Source organism: Eptatretus burgeri, chromosome 9 (genome assembly GCF_056783735.1).
Source record: "Eptatretus burgeri isolate ZD-2024b chromosome 9, Ebu_testis_v1, whole genome shotgun sequence".
NCBI lineage: Eukaryota > Metazoa > Chordata > Myxini > Myxiniformes > Myxinidae > Eptatretus > Eptatretus burgeri.
In genome coordinates this window covers 85,089,154-85,109,142 of record NC_140969.1, presented here as the reverse complement: position 1 = coordinate 85,109,142, position 19,989 = coordinate 85,089,154, and the positions used below count along the sequence as shown (strand labels likewise).

General features: G+C 41.1%; 1 protein-coding gene across 1 annotated transcript in view; it reads right to left on the bottom strand.

The window, feature by feature from the left end:
• CCNP (cyclin P) overlaps positions 1-19,989 on the bottom strand; it is a 106,563-nt gene that overhangs the window by 60,648 nt on the left and 25,926 nt on the right. Inside the window, exons 3-8 of the mRNA XM_085895906.1 lie at positions 12,845-13,031; positions 11,132-11,307; positions 3,826-3,924; positions 2,979-3,134; positions 2,237-2,395; positions 1,948-2,126 (exon numbers count right to left, since the gene is read on the bottom strand). Coding sequence (XP_085752032.1) covers positions 1,948-2,126; positions 2,237-2,395; positions 2,979-3,134; positions 3,826-3,924; positions 11,132-11,307; positions 12,845-13,031 — 956 coding nt within the window. The remainder of the gene's footprint in view (positions 1-1,947; positions 2,127-2,236; positions 2,396-2,978; positions 3,135-3,825; positions 3,925-11,131; positions 11,308-12,844; positions 13,032-19,989) is intronic.

The window sequence follows — 19,989 nt, the reverse complement described above, 5'->3', positions numbered from 1 at the left end:
GTCGCCACTCCGACACAGTATACCAGCATGCTGGCACTCATTTTGCCGACCTCGGAAGGATGACAGGCAGAGTCAACCCCACAGCTGAGCGGGATTTGAACTCAGGACCCTAGGATCCCAAGCCCACTACCCTAACCATTAAGCCAACACTAGGCATACCCTAGAACATCAAGCTCCAATCTACATGAGATGTCTGAAGCATTTCAAAAATCAAAACTTTTTCATTCAAACAAGATTCTCTCGCTCTCGCTCTCTTGCAGGATTACATTTTAAAATGCTGGATCATGATTTGTGCTTTTTGTTTGTACTTCGTACGAGCAGTCATTCATCACTACGAAATGGAATCGTCAATCACCAATTAACACTTAACGAAAGAAGTTCACAGGATTAGTTGCTCTTTCCGAATGATGGTCTCGGTTTGCAGCCGCAGAGCGGCCGATGTACAACACCCTTAATGGCATAGCAAATCTAAATCCATATAAAAACCATTTTTATGATACATACTCACTTTGCCCATTAAACATTTCAACTGTTTCAGAGAAATTTTAAAAGGCTTTGATTTTGTGAATAAAAAGTGAACATCCTTAGTTCCATTAAGACAATTTGATTAACCAGCACTGAGGTTTCAGCCAATTGACATTCCAAACTTCATAACACGTTAATCACTCGGGTTAAACTAGATATAATAAATAATCAATTCATACTTGCAACTATCGAGTGCCTTTTCTCGTGTGACAGGTGGTAATAATTAGTATATATTATGTGCATTGATACATTACTTATAGCTGAGTTGTGCAAAGGGAAAGCGAGATGATACAACACTTCAAAATAAGAAAAGTGGGGGATAACATTGCTGGTTGGTACGTTTGGGGATTCACCCCGAGATGAGATAAAAACTCAATCAGGATAAAATGCCACGCTGTTCGAAACAAAACAAAACCATTTCCACACCATCGATGTGGGATGCACTTACAGGAAATCCACGAGTTTCTGCTTTGCTCATCCTGCAAGAACTTGGCTTTTAAAACAAATGAAAACTAAATAATGTGGCCACACAGCAACAAGAAAACTACAGGTAGTGCGAGTACAGTGGCTTGAAATTTATGACTGAAGGTGAGGTTATGGGTAGCGAATGGTGGTAACGGGTAGCATTTGGTACTCATCCAAAGCTGACATGGGGATGTGAAGATTCAACCGCAATTGGTGTACCAGCATCACATGCAGACCAAACCAGGAGGAGGTAAATTATCCTCTTCCTTAAGATCATTAATGAGTGTGGGGTTTTATTATAACAGACTTTATCGAGACTTGAGGTTTGTCTGCATGGGTGAAAATGTATATATGGCAACAAAGAACGAAATGTTGACAGAGGTTTATTAATTGTCCTGAGAACAAAGGTGGAGAGATGTTTTGTGCTCGAACCAAATCTTCAAAACGAATTGGTGAACATTTGGTTGAGAAAAATTTGTTGTCCATTTTACAGAGAGGACAATGGCAGAGCACTTCAGACAGGCCAGGTTTCCAGAAACTAGAATGCAAATCGTTTATCATGCTTTCTTCAACTCAATCAAACCAAGTACTTCCTCGATATCAGTCCAGTATACTGGAGATTCTCACAGACCAGACAACCCTCATTGCTGTTTGAGAGCATTTGGTAAACAAGTATGGAGGAGCTTATTTTAAACCACAAAGTTGCCCAATTTTGTGACTTGCACATTGAATTGCAAGCACAGACAGAGAATCTGAAGCATGACCAATCACTGCACTGAAAAGACAAATATAACAACTAGGTTTTGATACGGACAAAACACAGGTGAATGTTCCTCCTTGTAATAATGTAGTTATCATTACATTGACATTACTTGAGGAATTGAAGCAAGAGCAAATAGTTTCCAATGTGGTAATGCAATGATAATCCCAATGAGCGAATTATTCCAACTATTTTACCTGTAAGTGGAATAATAACGGAGCACGTCAGTCCAAGCTGGTTCGGGAAGGGAAAGGCGCTCTTCCTGGATGTGCCGCGCGAGGCACAAGGCAGCCGAAGCCAGTCGGAGGGCTTCAAAAGTGGCCGAGTCGCCATCTGCCAGTGTCAGCTCCATAAAATACGTTGCCAAGTGTTGAGTCTGCAATGAGACGTGAAATAGGAGCAGTTTGCATGAACCATTTAAACCCATAGAACAGACACACAATAAAAAAAATTAAATTACAAAGCTTCAGAAAGTGAGGTGCACACCTGCAGAGCACTGTGCGAGAGGTGCACGAGAACATGGAGGAAGTTCAGAGGCTGCACATAGTACAGGGAAAAGTTGAGTTTCTGCAGAACGTGTCTCTCCATTTGCATGAGCTCCTGCTCAGTGTAAGATTTCTTTGTCAGGAAACAAAGCTGTGTAATCTGGGAAGAAGGACTCAAATCAATCCCAGAATGTGTGCAGTACCCAAGCATCACAAAGTCACAAGGACAAATTGGAGTTGATAACCAATCAACTCTCCCCTTTTCCTCATGGACAATATCCAAAAAGGAAACCCATTTTGGAAAAGTAGGACAAGTCACTCCAAGCGGAAGAGGAATGGGTTCATAAAAGATATTCAAAGTACTCTTCTATCCAAATAGGTCCACTTATTTGATGACAACTTAATGCCCAGAACTATCTGGACCACTAAACTGCTGCCAAAGATCCACCACCAGCAATTCATCACAATTACCTATAGTCAAATCAAGCAAGATCTCATGAGCAAGGACAATGGCCAATAAATTTGGAATGTCATGTTGGTCAAAAACCATCCAGCGAAACAAGCTCTGTGTGATACCAAAAACTGATGGCACAAATGTTACAAACCTGAAATCCTATCGATGTCTGTTATGGAGAAAAACAAAAACTATGATAGTTGCACACAACCTAAACAGTTGGTGACGATCTGAACTCGACACCAATGAATAATAAACCAAAAGGCCAAGTGAAGTGGCAATGAGAGACCTCTGGAACGGCAGTTTCCTCAAGTTTGCAAGCCACAAAGAGACAAGTGATGCCCAACAGCTGGAGAAACTCCAGAGAGATTGAGGCCACCTTCAGGTATGAGTTGAAGATGTATACAGCCAGGAACAAGGCCTCATCAGATATCTCGAAGTATGTCTGCAGGAGACAAACCAAACCGCAATGCATTCACATCACAACTTGGCACTCTTGACTCACCTGGAAGACCTCAGGTTCAGGAAACAGTTTTCACTCTTGTTAACTTCTTGTGCTAGAATCTTTCATCTTTCAATATACCTTACAAGAGTGATGGCAATTATGAGTACAGGGTCAATCACTGAGCAACCAAGAAAGTCGTGTTATGGAAAGGGCTTTGCACAGTTTGGGTCAAAACACAGCACTATCTCCAACCACTTCAAAACCATTTCCACAAAATCTCATCCAACAAATCTTGCCAAATCCATTGGTTACAGGATAGCTTGGAAGTGTGCTTCTCAGCTTTTAGTCTGGATCAAATTCCCAACTAAAGATCATCACACTATAAAGATTCATCTTGGTGTTTCACAATCAGGCCGAATCAAAGCATGCCGTTTGTTTTGGAATCACGAGTTTACAATCACTGATCCATGACAAAGATCCCAGTGTTTTGAAAACAGCAGGCCATTGTGTGCCAGACTCAGACCAAATTTATAATTCCTCCCCACAAAGAGAGGACAGCAGCGGTGGGTACATTAATGTAGAACATTTCAACAAATCACATCTACACCCATGAAGAAACATCTTTTCCTCTGAAACAAACTGCAAGTTAAAAGCAAATCCCACTTTTGCATTGATAAAAATGACAACTTACCTGAACCTGAACCAGCCAATCAATGAGCATCGACCGCATGAGCGGGTGGATGCTACGAGGAAGGTCTGCTGGTCGCAGTGCCTGCCGTCGTTGTCGCCACTTCAAGAAAGGGAAGATTTGAACAAGTCTGCACTATGGACCTCCAACCGAGTCATGCAAAGTACGTTGGTCACACAAGTAATATGTTGGAAGTTGGCTATTCAAATACGAGGTCATTTTTCCACAAAATTTCATTGTCTGTAGTATGTTCAAGGCATTCATTGCTTGGAAGAGCAGTTCATGTCATCTATAAATTTAAGAACATCAAATTACACAAAATGCAAGATGGGAATTTGTACCCTTTCCTCACTCCCTTCTCCTCCCACCAACCCCCCTCCCCTCCTCCCCATCCTCCAAACAATAAAGCATCAAAAATATGCAACTTGGTGGATCATTAACCGATACTCCACCTTCTGATCTAATTTAGAGATTGCTTTGTTTTAATTAAAGTGCTGAGCATTTAGTGTTACATTTGTAAGCATTTGCTCAGTCACCATTCCATTTCTTGTCGAATTGGGCAATGAACATAAACCTTAAGTTCAACAGCAAATGAGATGCAAGGAGGCCAATCAAAGCCTTCCAAGCACTTGATTTTCACCATGAGCTGTTGTAATCATCCGCTTTGCAATAGTCTTGCAAAAAGCCCCACATACTCGTAAAAATGTTGAAATTCATTTTTAGTTTACAGTATATTGAACTCTCTTCATTCAAAAACACATTTGCAATATTACCACCAAAAAAAAAAATGCATGTTCATTCAATAACCACAGTAAACCCATTTTATTATTCCAGTATTTTTGCATTGTAACAAAAAAAAAAAAACAACAACTAAATAAAACCACAAAGTGAGCAAAAAGTAAAAGCAGTTTCAAGGATATCTAATGTTGAAATTTCAAGCTGTTTGACTGCACAGTTTTGAGTAGGCTTTGATATAAAGCAATTAAATGTGAGAAATCAAACGGCTTAAAGCAAACACTGCACCACATGACAACAATGTCAGTGTCAAAATAATAATACAGTGCTCCCTTACCTATCGCGGTTAATGCGTTCCAGACCCACCCGCGAAGTAGAACCCATATATTTATTTCATTATTTAAATATATTTAAACACATTTAAACCATTATACAACATCCACACACTCTTATTAACCTTCCCCACACACATTTAATCAGTTATTTAAAAAAAAAAATTTAAAAAATATCATCAGAAATGCAACTTCATGGGGCTGCAAAGCCCAAGACCAAAAATAATTTTTAAAATAGTATATAATATAAAAAAAACGTATTATGGGTACTGACCTATGAAAATATGACAATGATGATGATAGCTGTGCAGTACTGATGACAATGAAGATGACGATGATGAGATGAATGTAGTACTGCACAGCCAAGAAGAGCATTAAATCTCTTCTACTGGAGGTGCCTCTTCATTGAAAACCCACGAAAAGTGAACCGCGATATAGCGAGGGAGGGAGCACTGTAATAACTAGAGAGTCCATAAAACACCTGACACCGCAAGTCTTGGGGGGGAGACATGGGCAGGGTATGTGAGCAATAAATTTGATTGGTCGTGATGATGCAATAATTTGTACTGCTAAATAAAAGGTTTTTCAAAGTGGCAATTAGCGGATTGTATTCTGCAGTGTTCAAGTATATAATTCGATAAAATAAAGATTTTAAAGGTAGTACAATATACAGGGGGCTGCAAAAGTAGGAAAACAGTAATGATATACTGGTATATTCCTTATTGTATACCTACTTTTGCAGCCCCCTGTGTGTGTGTGTATGTATATATATATATACATATATATATATATATACATATATATACATATATATATATATATATACATATATATATATATATACATATATATACATATGTATATATATGTATATATATATATATATGTATATATATGTATATATATATATATATGTATATATATGTATATATATATATATATGTATATATATATATATATATATATATATATATATATATATATATGTATATATATATATATGTATATATATATATATACATACATATATACCTGGTGTTGGCTCAATGGTTAGGGTGGTGGCTTGAATTGTTGAATTCATACCAGGTGGGGTTGACTCTGCCTGTCATCCTTCCGAGGTCAGCAAAATGAGTGCCAGCATGCTGGTATACTGTGTCGGAGTGGCGACCCGTCCAGGATTGTGTCCAATAGCCAAGGAGACTGCTTAGGCAGCACCAACGCTCTGCATGGAGTATGGTCCCGATGGATGGATGGATATATCTATATATATATATATATCTATATATATATATATCTATATATATATATATATATATATATATATATCTATATATATCTATATATATATATATATCTATATATATATATATATCTATATATATATCTATATATATATATATATCTATATATATATATATATCTATATATATATATATATATATATATATATATATATATATATATATATATATATATATATATATATATATATATATATATTGTTACAGCTGTGGAAAATCGCAGAACACAATAAAGGTCCTTAGTTCAGTTAGATCGATAAGTCTGTGTTCAGTTAGATTTCCCCACCGTTGTTTAATGGGATTTATTCGTGTCACAGGGCTGTGATCTTTGAGATAGCCGTTTTTCTTTACTATCGTTATTTTGGACCAACCACCACAACCACCTTCACAATACCACCATCACAACAACCACGATCGCCTCAACCACCAACCACAACCAAACCACCACCAACGTCGCACTCAAACAACGGCTTCAGATCCACTGTCCTCCCACCACAACAACCACACGCTCCTCTCAACAAACCACGCCATCCTCATCACCAACCACAATTACGCCAATCACCTAACCACCTTCCCCGCTACGCCAACTACCGATCCCCTTCTCCACAAACCAAATCGCAACCCTCTCCACTCATGAAGGCCATCTCTGTGGAGGAAAAGGAACAAGGGATTTCGATAACGCGAAGGAAAAACAAGAAGGAACATCGGTGGCGCACGGATTTTCCCGCCTGCTTTTCCCGCGCTATGGTGCGGGGAAAGTGCGATTCGAGCCAGAGGTCAAAGGTCATGTGAAGGAGGGGCCTCATTTTGGGGGAATGAATCTCCCTCGGCCTGGGACATGTAACGATTCCCTCGCCCCCCCCCCCCCCGCGCTGCGAGAGGGGGGAGGGCAAGAGGGTTGGACATGGGCAACGCTCCTTTTCCCGAAGCTTCCCGCAGGAGCTCGAAGGAGGGCGGAGCAAGACGCCAGGAGGAATACAAGGGCATGCAGGAGCCAAGTCGTGTGTGTGTGTGGTTTCATTTGGTGGCTTCTTCCTGGTCGGGATCTTCGGCTCATGGTGGCCTGTCTGTGGAGAAGCAGTCCGTGGAACAACCCATTCGTCGGAGCTCGCGGTCGGTGGGGAGTCCAAGCATGGCACCAGGGACGCGGACTGGAGGCGCTGCCCTGCCAGCTCTGTGGCGCAAACCTGCGCGTCCGAGTGTAAAGCGCCAGAGAGAGCTCGCCGGCCCCGTGGAAGGCCCGAGTCAGCCGTAGCTATCCTAGCTGCCGTGGGGACAGACGTCGCGACTCGCCCATCAAGGCACCACGAGGGTGCAGGGAACCTGCAACGATCTCGTGGGGCCCGTTCGGTCACCAAGGCTCCACGGTATAAAGGTCTACGGACCCTGTCTGACTCCCTTGTCTTTGAGGGTAGTCTCTTTTCTTTTGAATGAATGTTGGAGGCGCCATCCATAAGTAGAACTGTGCAAGTGCTGTACATTGACAATTGCTTGTAGTCGGTTGTAGTGCTTTCGTTGCCTGTATACGTGTTTGCATTGCTTACTGCATGCGTGTTTAGTATTCCCTGTATACGCGTGTCGGAGTAAATAAATGTGCTTGGTTAAATGTACCCCGTTCGTTGCATCCTCTTTCCCCTATTGGAATACCATCTTGCACTGCGGAATTGTAGTTGGGTTTTAAACACCCGGAAAATAGAATCGGATCCGGCGAGGTCGGGCGATAATAACCGCTCGGTTATCACTGAAGAACAGAACAGACCGCTTGAGCGGTTCGTGTCCAAGCCGACCTGCGTCGAGGTCCGGTCTCTCGGTAGGCTACCCACCCGAGTACTTGGGTATATCGATATTCGGCGATTGACCCTATTTTGCGCGGGTAGAAAATTGGCTAGGCTGTGGTGGGATTAAGAACCCACCCGTGACAGGGTTCCGGCGTTGTTCCGGAAGGTCATGACTGAATCGTCCGTCCAATGGGCAACGCGGCTGCTATTAGAAAAATGCGGTCGATCGCACTCTGGTGGGTGCGAATTCGTAACAATATATATGAATTATATTATTATTATTCATTTTTGTGTACACTGTTGAGGCTCGGAAGAGAGCCAACACACAGAACACACAAGGGGAGCAGGAGACGAGGGGTTGGAGAGGGGTGGGAGAGGGAAGGACAAAACAGTGTGGAAGAGACATGAGGAGATCTGTAGAAGGGAGAGGGATGGGCGGGGTACACGGGGTAAACAAGATGGACACAACAGGGACTTTCAGGTCATTGCTCGACAGGGACTTGCAGGAAGGAAAACAGGGAATTTGAAGGAGGTGGGTTTGGCATGGATTAACGGGGGTAGAAAAGATTGAGAATTTGGATGGAGGATGATAAGAGGTGGTGGTGAACAGCTGTTTTGAAGACCTGGAGGGAAGAGTGGGATTAAAGAGTGTGGGAGTTTGTTCCAAAGGTTGGGGGGGGGGGGAAGTGGAATTAAAGAAGGTGAGCAGTGATTTTTGAATTTGGTAGTTTTACCAGAATGGAGTTGCGGTGGACTTTGAGCACCCTGCGGAAATATGGGGGGGGGGGATATCTGAGACAGAGCATGGGGGTGGGGGGGTAGGCTGGAGAGAAGACAGTAGAAGACAAAGACCACCAAACTGCCAGCAGTGAGAGATTGAGTGACCCAAAGACCGAGCCTCATTGTGGGAGATACCAATGATCATGAATGCCTTTGTTTTCCACAGCGTGAAGCCAAGAAAGGTGAGAGGCAGGAGCACCAGCCCAGAGGGGAGAGTAGTACCCCATCAGGCTGTGGACAAAAGCTCTGTATGTGGTTAGGAGCTCAGTTGTGCCAAGAAAGGACTTTGCAAGACGGAGGATTCTCAGTCAGCGACAAGTTTTGGAGGCCAGCTTGGAAATGTGAAATCATTCTAAACAGGAAACTTCAACAATTTTGCAGCATCTTCAACAGCAACTTATTTAACATGTCACAGTAGTTCTTCACGCCTATTGTTTGCCCTTTATGACATCCTCAAAAACAGCAAGTTTCCTGTTTAGAATGATTTTCAATTTTGTTTGATTGCCAGACAGGCAGAGTAAAAAATAAATAAATAAAAATAGAACTACTGGATCTGGAGCTTATCTTGGCCCTGGCCTAATGTTGTACCGCAAATTTCGTAGCATTCTGATTGGTGGATCTAGAGAAGATTTTTGAAGTAATTTACACCATTTTCCACAAAATTTACCAAATCTACCATTTTGACACTTTTTGTCACCAAATGTTGGAACCAAAATTTGGTAGCATTGTGACTGGTGGGTCAAAAGAAGAAGATTTTTTTGAAGAAATTCACGTCATTTTCTCAATAATTTATTAAGTCTGCCATTTTGGCACAGTTTTGGTCACATGATCGGCATGACCTCCGCACTCTAACATCACCATCCTGGCCGAATGTTGCAACCAAAATTGGGTAGCATTCTGACTGGTGGGTCTGAAGAAGATTTTTGAAGGAATTTACGTGACCGTCATTTTGACACTTCCAGTTACGTGATCGCCATGGTCTCCGCAATTTATCATGATCCTGTCCTAATGTTGCAACTCAAAGTTGGTAGCATTCTGACTGGTGAGTCTGGATAAGATTTGTTGAAGGAATTTACACGACCACCATTTCGACCCACTTAAAGTCACGTGACCAGAACGAGATTTGCAATCCCCATTACCACCAAATTTCAGCAGGATCGGCTCAGCGGTTTGGCCAGAGAAGTCAAAATGGGAGATAGACGAACGTATGGATGGAGACAGGCAGTGTGCAATGACCATACCTTATCTGTATTTTCAATTCCAGAAAAGCTAATTAACTCATGCCTCTCTGCGCATGTACGATCAGGACAAATTCAGAGCCAAAGTACAGCAAAACTACAGATTCATGTTCCGATTTGTGTTCAAAATGTATCATTCAATTGAAATGGAGTTGTTCGTCAATCATAAACCAACGTTTGTGGAGGGACAGACAGAGGCAGATGTGAACCAATTGCTTAATCTCACTTTTTTCACACGCACAGGGTAATCCTTAGGATAATTCATGGACCAGTGTTTGTTGCACCACTACTCCCACAGTTCCGGCCCAATTACATCCAGACTTGCCATACAAGATCAGCATGACCCCAGTGAGTGTATAAGAGCGTTTTTCTCTTTGCCGGTGGTTTTGGGGGTGTGGGGATGCAAATTCTCCATGGAAATGTGCATTGTGTAGCACCGTTCCAGGTGGGAGAGGATATTTGAGGTCTCCACCATTTACAGTGCAGTATTTTTGTCCCCATGTTTTCCAGTGCAGTGAGGTGTTTTTGCTTCCTGCACATAACCCAGGTTTTTTGGGGGTTTTTTTGCAGGAGCGATGAAGGCAGCTGCCAGTTGCCTACAAACAGCCCAAATAAAGGTACATGTCAGAAGAATGTGTTTCATGCTTGGAATAAGATCACCCATCGGGTGGGTAGTCTGAGCATTTAATAAATAACAAAAATAATAATAACCCTCCTCAATAAAACACAATGTGCATCTGTGTATTTGTCTGTCCCCCTTCACAAAGACGATTCGAGTCGGGTTTTAAAAGCCAATCTTTTAACTCGACTGTGTTGACTACAAATTTTTGCAGATAAAAATAAATAAATAAATAAAACTCAAAAAACCGTTTTCCCAAAAAGAGTAATTACGTTTCTTCTATTGGAATCGTAGACGGTGACTTGCAAACCAAGCCTCAAGGGCGGTGTACAGAAGCTTTATTAAAAAAAAATAGTAATACAAGGTGGAGGGAGGTGACTGGCTCTCATACGAGTAATAATAACAATAATTTACAAAAACATTCCCGTGAGTGCAAAAATCTGAACAACTAAAGGTAAAACGATGTTCCATATGAACAAACTTGACTCACGCAATTTCATTATGGGAGACGTGTGGAAATGCTCACAATGAGGAAGGAATAATATTCAGCAGCATAGTGTGCATCACCAGCGATGCCAGCCTGCAGGAGAGCCGAAGAGAGGTCACATGGTGCTTTCGCCTTGGGGGCCCGTAAGCAAGGAGAGGTCCGTGCATCAGTCAACGCCTGCAACTCTGGTCTCCATGACAACTCTCCACATGGCTCTAAATCACCAGGGAATATGGGAAAGAGGAATGCAATAAATGTAAAAAAAATTATATAACAAACACAAGGAATAAACAACACGAATATGGTGATGACAGGAAGATGACGAATCAAAGTAGATAATCCCATTAATACATGCTGAAGGAGTTTTATTTGTTCATTTTAGAATCAATCATGCAATAACCTTTTCTTTGCAGATTTGATTGTGAGCAAGATACATCAGAAAAGAAATGAAAGGAATCTTATGAAACTGTTCAGCACAATTTTGGACGTGGTGACCAAAGGGAGTCTATCAACTGAAAAAAAAAAAAAAAAGAGAAGGAAAAAAGTAGGACAGTGCAATCATCATTGAGATGAAGGATGCAACTGATGCAGAACAGCATTTGGGTCACCATGCAGAAACCCTTCAATTCCAGAGAATGATAGAGCTTGAATTAAATAGGCTTCAGCAACCATCAGCATGCCAGAAAGGTTTGAGAAAAAAAAAGAAAAAGTCATTGCTTTATGCAACAAAACTTTTCTATCGCAGTTCCAAATGTGTCCAATGCTTTCGGTAAATTGACATTTTGAGGAGAGCGATTGCTGGTCAGGGGCTGGTAGAATTGCCAAGAGGTATGCACACTCCCCTCTGACCTGTCCAGCTTGTGTTAGGATCCAGACTCATCTATAAACTGACATTGTGGTGTTTCACAGGCAGGGTGAGGCATCAATATGTGCCAGCTGCCATCCCTTGGATGGACGTTGAACTGGGTGTCCCATCTGCTAGAAATTAGTTGGTGGACCTTAAAGGTCCGATGGTGTCCCCCACATAGAGTAGGAGAGTTATCTCGAACACCCAGGACAAATAAATCCCTGCTCACTCAGTCGAGTATCCGCGTCGGAGTGGCGACCCGTCCAGAATTGAAACCAGATTGCTAAGAAAGTGCTTCGACAGAACTGACGCTTTGTATATGATGAAGACGAAGTCGATGATGCAAGTGTTTAGCCAGAAGAGCCTTTTTATCGCCATGCTATTTGAGAAAAAAAAGAAAAGAAGAAACCTATTCCCCCCAAACACCATCCAATGAATTTAAGTTGATAAACTAACATTGAATTAGTGCAATGCAAACTTGTTGGGCCAAATGGCCTCCCTCCTGCATGAAGGGTTCCTTGTCTAACTTTATGAACTCCAATCATTCATGAGGTAAAATCGTCAGAGCAAGCAATCAGTACCCCATTTCCTTCCCCACCCACCCCCAAATCCAGCCCCTCATTCTTTGCTGAACACAACAATAAAATAATCAATACACAAACCCAGATTGGGCTTTGGAGGAAAGATTTCAAAACAAAACACTATCGATACTTTCGGCCTTGAACAGACTTCCAGCATTGGAGATTACTAACAAAACGAGCAGAACCACGGGCAGAGATTTAACGTAATAGAATTAAAATTCTGAAAGCAAAGCTATTTTAATTACTTCACAAGATCATTTGCTTCGAACCAAGTCCTGGAAATCACGAGAAATCAATTTAGCAAACTACCGATGACAACAGTACCGGAAGGATGGTCGTGAGAGAGAAGGCTTTGCAAGTCCCGGCTCACACCGACCAGGCTTTCAGTGGTGGACACTCGCCGACTGTTCCTTCGGACAGGTGCCTGGGGGATGCTGTCTTTGGCCACTCGCTGCGGGGTCTGTCCATCGACTATCGGCTGCTCGACCTCAACCTGATCAGCCGGTGCAACCTTGAATGCACATCAACACATCATATGAATAGCATGAGTGTGCCTTCATGTTTAAGCCATTTGCATCAGAATAAAATGTACAATTGACTTGCAACCAGGCCCCAATTGTGATGATAAAGCCAAATCGCCTTTGGCGGCAGGATTATTGTGTTTTAACGAAATCATCAAAATCAAGAAAACTCACATGTGCTGTTTTGAAACACAAGGTTCAAATCTCAAAATCTTGTCTCAAATCAGAGGTTAGAAAAATTCACTCAAGTTTAACACCTTTAAAAGCAAGTATTTTTACCGGACATTCAATCAAGCTAACACTCCAAATTGAGGCAGATACCCTTCAGCTTTGCAGCAGTCAAAGGCATTCAACTGTACTATTGTCTGGTTTTTAAGCAAAACAAAAACCAAGGATGCAAGTCAAAGAACATGGGCCCCAGCTGTACCTTAAAATGGGATGTGTATATTTTACATTAAAGTATGTTGGTCGTGAAAATTTGGGTGACGTGAAAGTCACTTTACCCCTGCTAAATTTTACACCTTGCTGTTTCCTTCCTTCCCTTCCTTCCCCTGCCATGGTATGCAGCAATACTGACTCGTTGACATGGGAGTCAGTCGGAAGTCAGACGTCATGGTGGACACAAATGATGGAGTGCATACAGATACAATGACCAATAAAATTATTCGAAGTACTGCACAATAAAACCTGAATATCAAAAGAGTTTAAGAACTAATGCTTCACTGAGGAGGTAAAGGTACTTGTGGGACACCCTGTACAATCCTGCACTATTCTCTGCAGTAAAAACTTTTTTTTTAATGCAGAAATAAAATCGTGTCATCACTTTTGGTTGCGATCCCAAATAATATCACGAGCCTCATGCCCAGATAGCATTGCATAAATATGCCAAATGTGAAAGGTATCCATCTGCGCATTTGAGAGGAAGCTCCAGATGGACGGACGACTGACAGCACCCAAAATATCACCCCCCAGCCGATGACGCCCAATTGGAGGAAAAAAATCCATTAAATTGATAAAGGTCTAGCATGTTCTGTCTGAAGGGGATTCACCTTGAGACAGGTGGTTTTTCCCTGAATGTTGAGACAGGTCACATATGAAATTTAATACCTGACTTTCAAAATTACATCATCGACCCCAGAATGCTCTGCCACAGGTGCAAAACCCAAAGGAAAAGGCAGTTTTCGGGGCACTATAAAGTATATCGTGTGTGCCATATAAGGATTGTTACCCAAAGTGGCTCACAAAGCTTCTAAAAGAAGCCAGAAATACTTGGAAATGCACCTGCGAGAAAGGGGTGTGCCTCTGCACAACAAAAGAGTTGGAGACCTTTTTGAAATCGCCCAAGAAGCTGATGGCTTGCAGCTCTCAGTGCTGCAAAATCCTGAGGACATGGCCCGAAGGTTTGTAGACCGGCACATTCCACCCAAACCTTCGACCATCGCTGCCAGCGAGTAGACATTGAACTTTGTGGAATTATCTCGTGTGAACATGGCAGGCTTGGTGATAAATGCATGTCTTCAATTGGAAAGGTCAGAACTGAGACTTGTCAATGCACATGGCAAGTTTAAAATGATATTCATGATTAATAATGATTGGGAGGAGGGGGAAGGGTGGGAATTGTGTGTGTGTATATATATATATATATATATATATATATATATATATATATATATATATACATATATATATATACATATATATATATATATACATATATATATATACATATATATATATATATACATATATATATATACATATATATACATATACATATATATACATATATATATATATATACATATATATACATATATATATATATATACATATATATACATATATATATATATACATATATATACATATATATATATATATATATATATATATATATATATATATATATATATATATATATATATATGTATATATATATATATATATATATATATATATATATATATATATATATATATATATATATATATATATAGGAAGATCCACCAACATCTCACCTGTGAATGCAGGTAACAGCCAATCAGCTCTCACCTAATTGATTACACAGAGATGGTTCGGATTATATAAATGATTGACCCCCTCCCACATGCCTCGAGCCAAAGTATCTGCATAAAGCAACGCAAGAAGACTTGCGCAAGGTAAGTGCTGAATGCTGTTTCGAACCCTTCCCAGAGTTCCTCAACAATTATAAAGACGTTCACACATAGTATCCTAGCCACCTGGGTGTAGTCGATTACGTGAGAGCTCATTGGCTGTACCCTCCATCCACAGGTGAGAGATGTGGGTGGGTGGGTCTTTATATATTGACTGCTTTTGATGTTTGCATGCGGTACATGCTTGAGAGCCTCATTGGTATGCATTGCTGTCTACGCGATCGCTGATGATTCGCCAATCAGTGATGAAACCGGTCCAGTAGCTGAGGGGAGTGTATAGCATTGGGATTGTCATGTGTGTACTGTGTGTGAACGTCTTCATATAGTTGAGGAACTCTGGGAAGGGTTCGACACAGCGTTTAGCACTTAACTTGCGCAAGTTTTCTTGGGTTGCTTTATGCAGCTGCTTTGACTAGAGGAGCATGGGAGGGGTCAATCATATATATATATATATATATATATATATATATATATATATATATATATATATATATATATATATATATATATATATATATATATGTATGTTTGGTTCTGAGGCCACAAGAGAAATGACAACCACACTCAGTAGAGCACATACTTCCACAAGGCTGAATAGTTTCAGTTTTGTATCTCACCATGCCAGATCTGCATCTAGACCTAAACAAAAATCAAATCAACTTGTTCTCGTCATCTACCTCAATAATCCAACAAGTTTTGTCACAACTCGTCCACAAATTTTTAAGATATTGTGCTATATATCTGTTTGGCCCCATCTCTCAATGGTGAAGAATCACCTTTAAAATTGTAGTATCCAGATATGGATCTTCACTAAAATGAAATTCAACCTTTTTACACACCCAACATTTCCCCAAGTTTCTTCCAAATCCTTCTGTAATATTTTTGAGATATCCTGCCCACAGACAAACGAGTGAATAAACGAAAAACCACCTTATCTAAAAACCTGCCAGTCTGAAGGATGATGGATGTCATGGCACAGGGTGGAGTTATCAGCAAATATATTGAAGATTTTCCAGTCAGAGATCATTTATGAAGATCAGGAATAGGACTGGACCCAGAACACTGACTTGGGGCACTACAGCTTTGATAGTGAGGAGATGATAGGATGATGTTGAGTGCCACACACTGGCTACAGGAGTGGAGGAAGTCAGTAAGCCATGTGTGCAGTTGACCATGGATGGCATAGGCAGAGTTTGGAGAGGAAGACAGGATACCAGACTATCAGAAGCATGATACATGTCCAGAGAGACTGCTGTGATCTGTCTGACATTGAGGGCCTCCACTTCCCTCTTCAGACATTGACAAAATAACAAGTTGGTCAAACACTTGGAATAACTCTTTCAATCCTGATAAATCCCACACTCAATCTCCCTCTCCGAAAGGACGGTCTGCCAAAACCCACCCCCATCTACTTTCTTAGCAATCCTCTTGAGGAAGTTCAGTCATTCAAACTCCTGGATCTCACCATCAGCCTTTTTTCTTGGAGGGGGGAAGGAGAGGGGGGGGGAAACCACATTTCAAAGTTGGCCTCCAAAAAAGCCAGCCATCGAATGGGAATCCTCCGTCATACAAAGTCCTTTCTTGGCACACCTAAACTCACATTTACCTACAAGGCCTTCATCCACAGCTTGATGGAGACAGAGAGACAGATGCATTACAATGGTCTCATAACCCCTTTGGGGGTGAGGCCAACAATAGATTTGGGAGAGTTATAAATTCACAGTCTGAAGTTGAAAGCCAAGATTTGTATCAACATTTAACTGAAGAAAGTTCCAGCTGTGTCCTGTTCAATCGTGAAGACAAGATTCCACGATGTGCTTTGTACAGGGAAGGATGAGGGAGGGTTTAGATGATTGTAAGAGGATGTACAAGGAAAGGAAAGGGGGTAGGGGAGGAGGGAAAGACATCAAATATTTCACTTTCTTAAATAAGACCGAATAATTGATTTCAACAAAATTTCCAACTTTTACTTAAATTTAAACTATAAAACTTAAATATGATTCTGCAAATTCTCTTTCCACACATAGATGATGACAATGACCTCATAATCCGAAGCAGCGATTTAAAATCTCAACGTGGTTTAAAGAGACCCAGTCAGTCATAGATGTTCAGGGATTCTTCAGGCTGGAATATGACAAATGATTTGACAGCAAATAAAATTACAATTCACAAAATAAACTGTGATGGCATCGAATTTAGCTGCAACCAGGTTGGCTGCAATTCTCACCTGAACCGGTGGCTCGTGATAGTCCGAACCTGGTTTCAAATACCCCCATCGTACATGCATGTCTAATTCAGACAAAAGTACATTTATATCTCAAGTCTTCACCTGCATGTCAAGTACAAGCCACACCATTAGCCCGAGATAGATATTTTCAACGAGCCGGGAGGCGACGATGGTTCGCGGGTGTTATTGAACAATGCCACAATAGGTACAATTGAGTTAGTGGAAGCTTTTGAGGAAGCCCTACCGTAAAACCCTATCTCTTCCGTCAAAATTGACCAAATCAAATCGAATTTTGTATATGTTGTACTTTTGGACATTACACACAGCTTCTCGGTAATGAAATTGCAAGAAGTAAAAAAAGAAAAAAATAAATAAATAAATAAAACGTTCACGTGGGCGTGGGTCCGTCCACAAGGGGCGTGGGACGCCCCTCATACAAAAAGACAACTAGACGATGATATCTCGCTTGTGTCCAAGTTTCATCAACATCGCATCAAACATCACGGAGCTATGCTCTGGAGAGAGTCACAAACAGACAGACAGAGACAGACAATGAAAATAGTGGTCACTGCTGGTGCCCGTGAACCAAAAAAACAAAAAACAAAAGTATGAAACGTTCATGGCCTCCTCTGTGTGCATCGTTTTGTTAAAGGCTTGCACGTATTCGAGGGAATTAAAATTAATTGTGCAAATTGTGTTTTTGTTGGTGCAGACTCATTTCAGACATTCTGATAATGCATGAAACGGAGCTCAACATCGACTGAGTGGGTCTCTTCAAACAATGCCGCAGTTCTAGTCTCTCCATTTAGAATTGTAAAAGGTCCCAATTCCATTATTCTATCTGTGGAAAGAGGGTTTCTGGCTTCTTCAATGACCTACAAACAGGAATGAGTAACAATTACAGAATCAAATGCCAAGGTCTAAAGTTTAAATCCAGAAAATCTTTTCAAACCAATATATTTGTGAAAGTAAATAAAAATACTCGCATTTGTTAAACCTTGCAGGAATTATTTTTTCTCAAAGCAGTACGCACCCCGCAGAGCAGCTCACAAGGACAACTAACGGGATTTGTTGTCATTTTTGCCAAGATATGTCACCGTTAGGTCATTCATGACTGCCAAGCAGAAAACGAGAAGAGCTTGTTTAATACTTTCAACTCCACATTCCTGACAATTAGTGTTTACAAGGCCCAAACAAGATTTTTCAAAGGACACAACTCATCACCAATTGTGTTTTTGTCCCCCACCCCTCCGCCAATGTCAGAGACGGGGACATTAACATGAACTCCGACCGACCGATCACCTGCCCATGTACTTTTGTGCAAGCGATCTTTCAAAAACTGTTGAACATTTAGCAGATATCTATGCCTGATGACATTACCTCAACCAGATTAGATCATGGCTGCGATTGGCTGAATTCCATTGCCATGGCAAAGACATCGGTAACTTGATTTGTGTACGTGATATTTCAAAAAACGTTCAAGATTAGCTTTCATATTATCCAGATCTATTCCTCATACCACCCAAAAAAGTGGGGGACCTAGAGTATCAGCTTCTCCTTCAAAGTAGAGGTAAGTCAATGCAAATCATCGTGTCACAATGCATGTGTGTAACACAATTGTGTTGTGCGATATTGTGGGGAACGTGCGAGTCATTTGTTGATCAGTTAGTAACCAACTTCCTCACCTGTCATGCTATTAATCGTGATGTAAAGATGGCTGCCTTACTACAAAAGTGCATCATCACAGAGCAGTGAAGAATCATTGGGTGTTCAATTCGTGAAAATATCAAATCGTGACTTTTTAGAAGAATGACTGCAAATATGGTATGAACTGTCGCGAAACGTGTACGGATGCTGTGAACAGTGATGGGTAAAAGGACGGACGAGCATGTGCAATGAACAGACTGGATGACTCGTGTCTGATGCCAAAGACAAATGCGGTTGGTAATGGACGGACTGATAGGTGAGGGCAGGTGTGTATAAATAGAGGAGAGCTGCACTTGTTATAGCACACCCTAATTATCCACAAATGTCAGGGTTTCCACAGCGTATGCTCGATGGGTCCCAAAATGCTCATTGATGATCACAAAGACACTTTTGAATATGTCAATCTTCTCCAGCAATACGAAGAACCAGCCGATGAATCTTCCTCGCGTATCAGAGAGAAAAACATTTGTTCAACACTATGAACATAAGTAAATGGGCATCCACGCCATAAAAACTGTCACAAACACCAAAAAGTTTCAAGTCATGTCAAAGTGTCAGGAAAGTGAGGATGCTAATACTCTGGGGACAGAAGGTCGTTCTCATCACACACTTCAATGTGTACCATGAAACATCAGCGCAACATACATACTCCACACTTCTGTGAACTAAATTGAAAAAGGCAATATGCATAAGGCATGACAGGGTAATCACCACCAGGGTCATTCGACAACATGACAACACTGATACACACATGGCGAGGTTACAACGCAGTACATCGAGAAACTTGGTTTTAAACTCTTACGCCACTCACCTTATAGTGTTGCGGGCCGGATGTCGGCG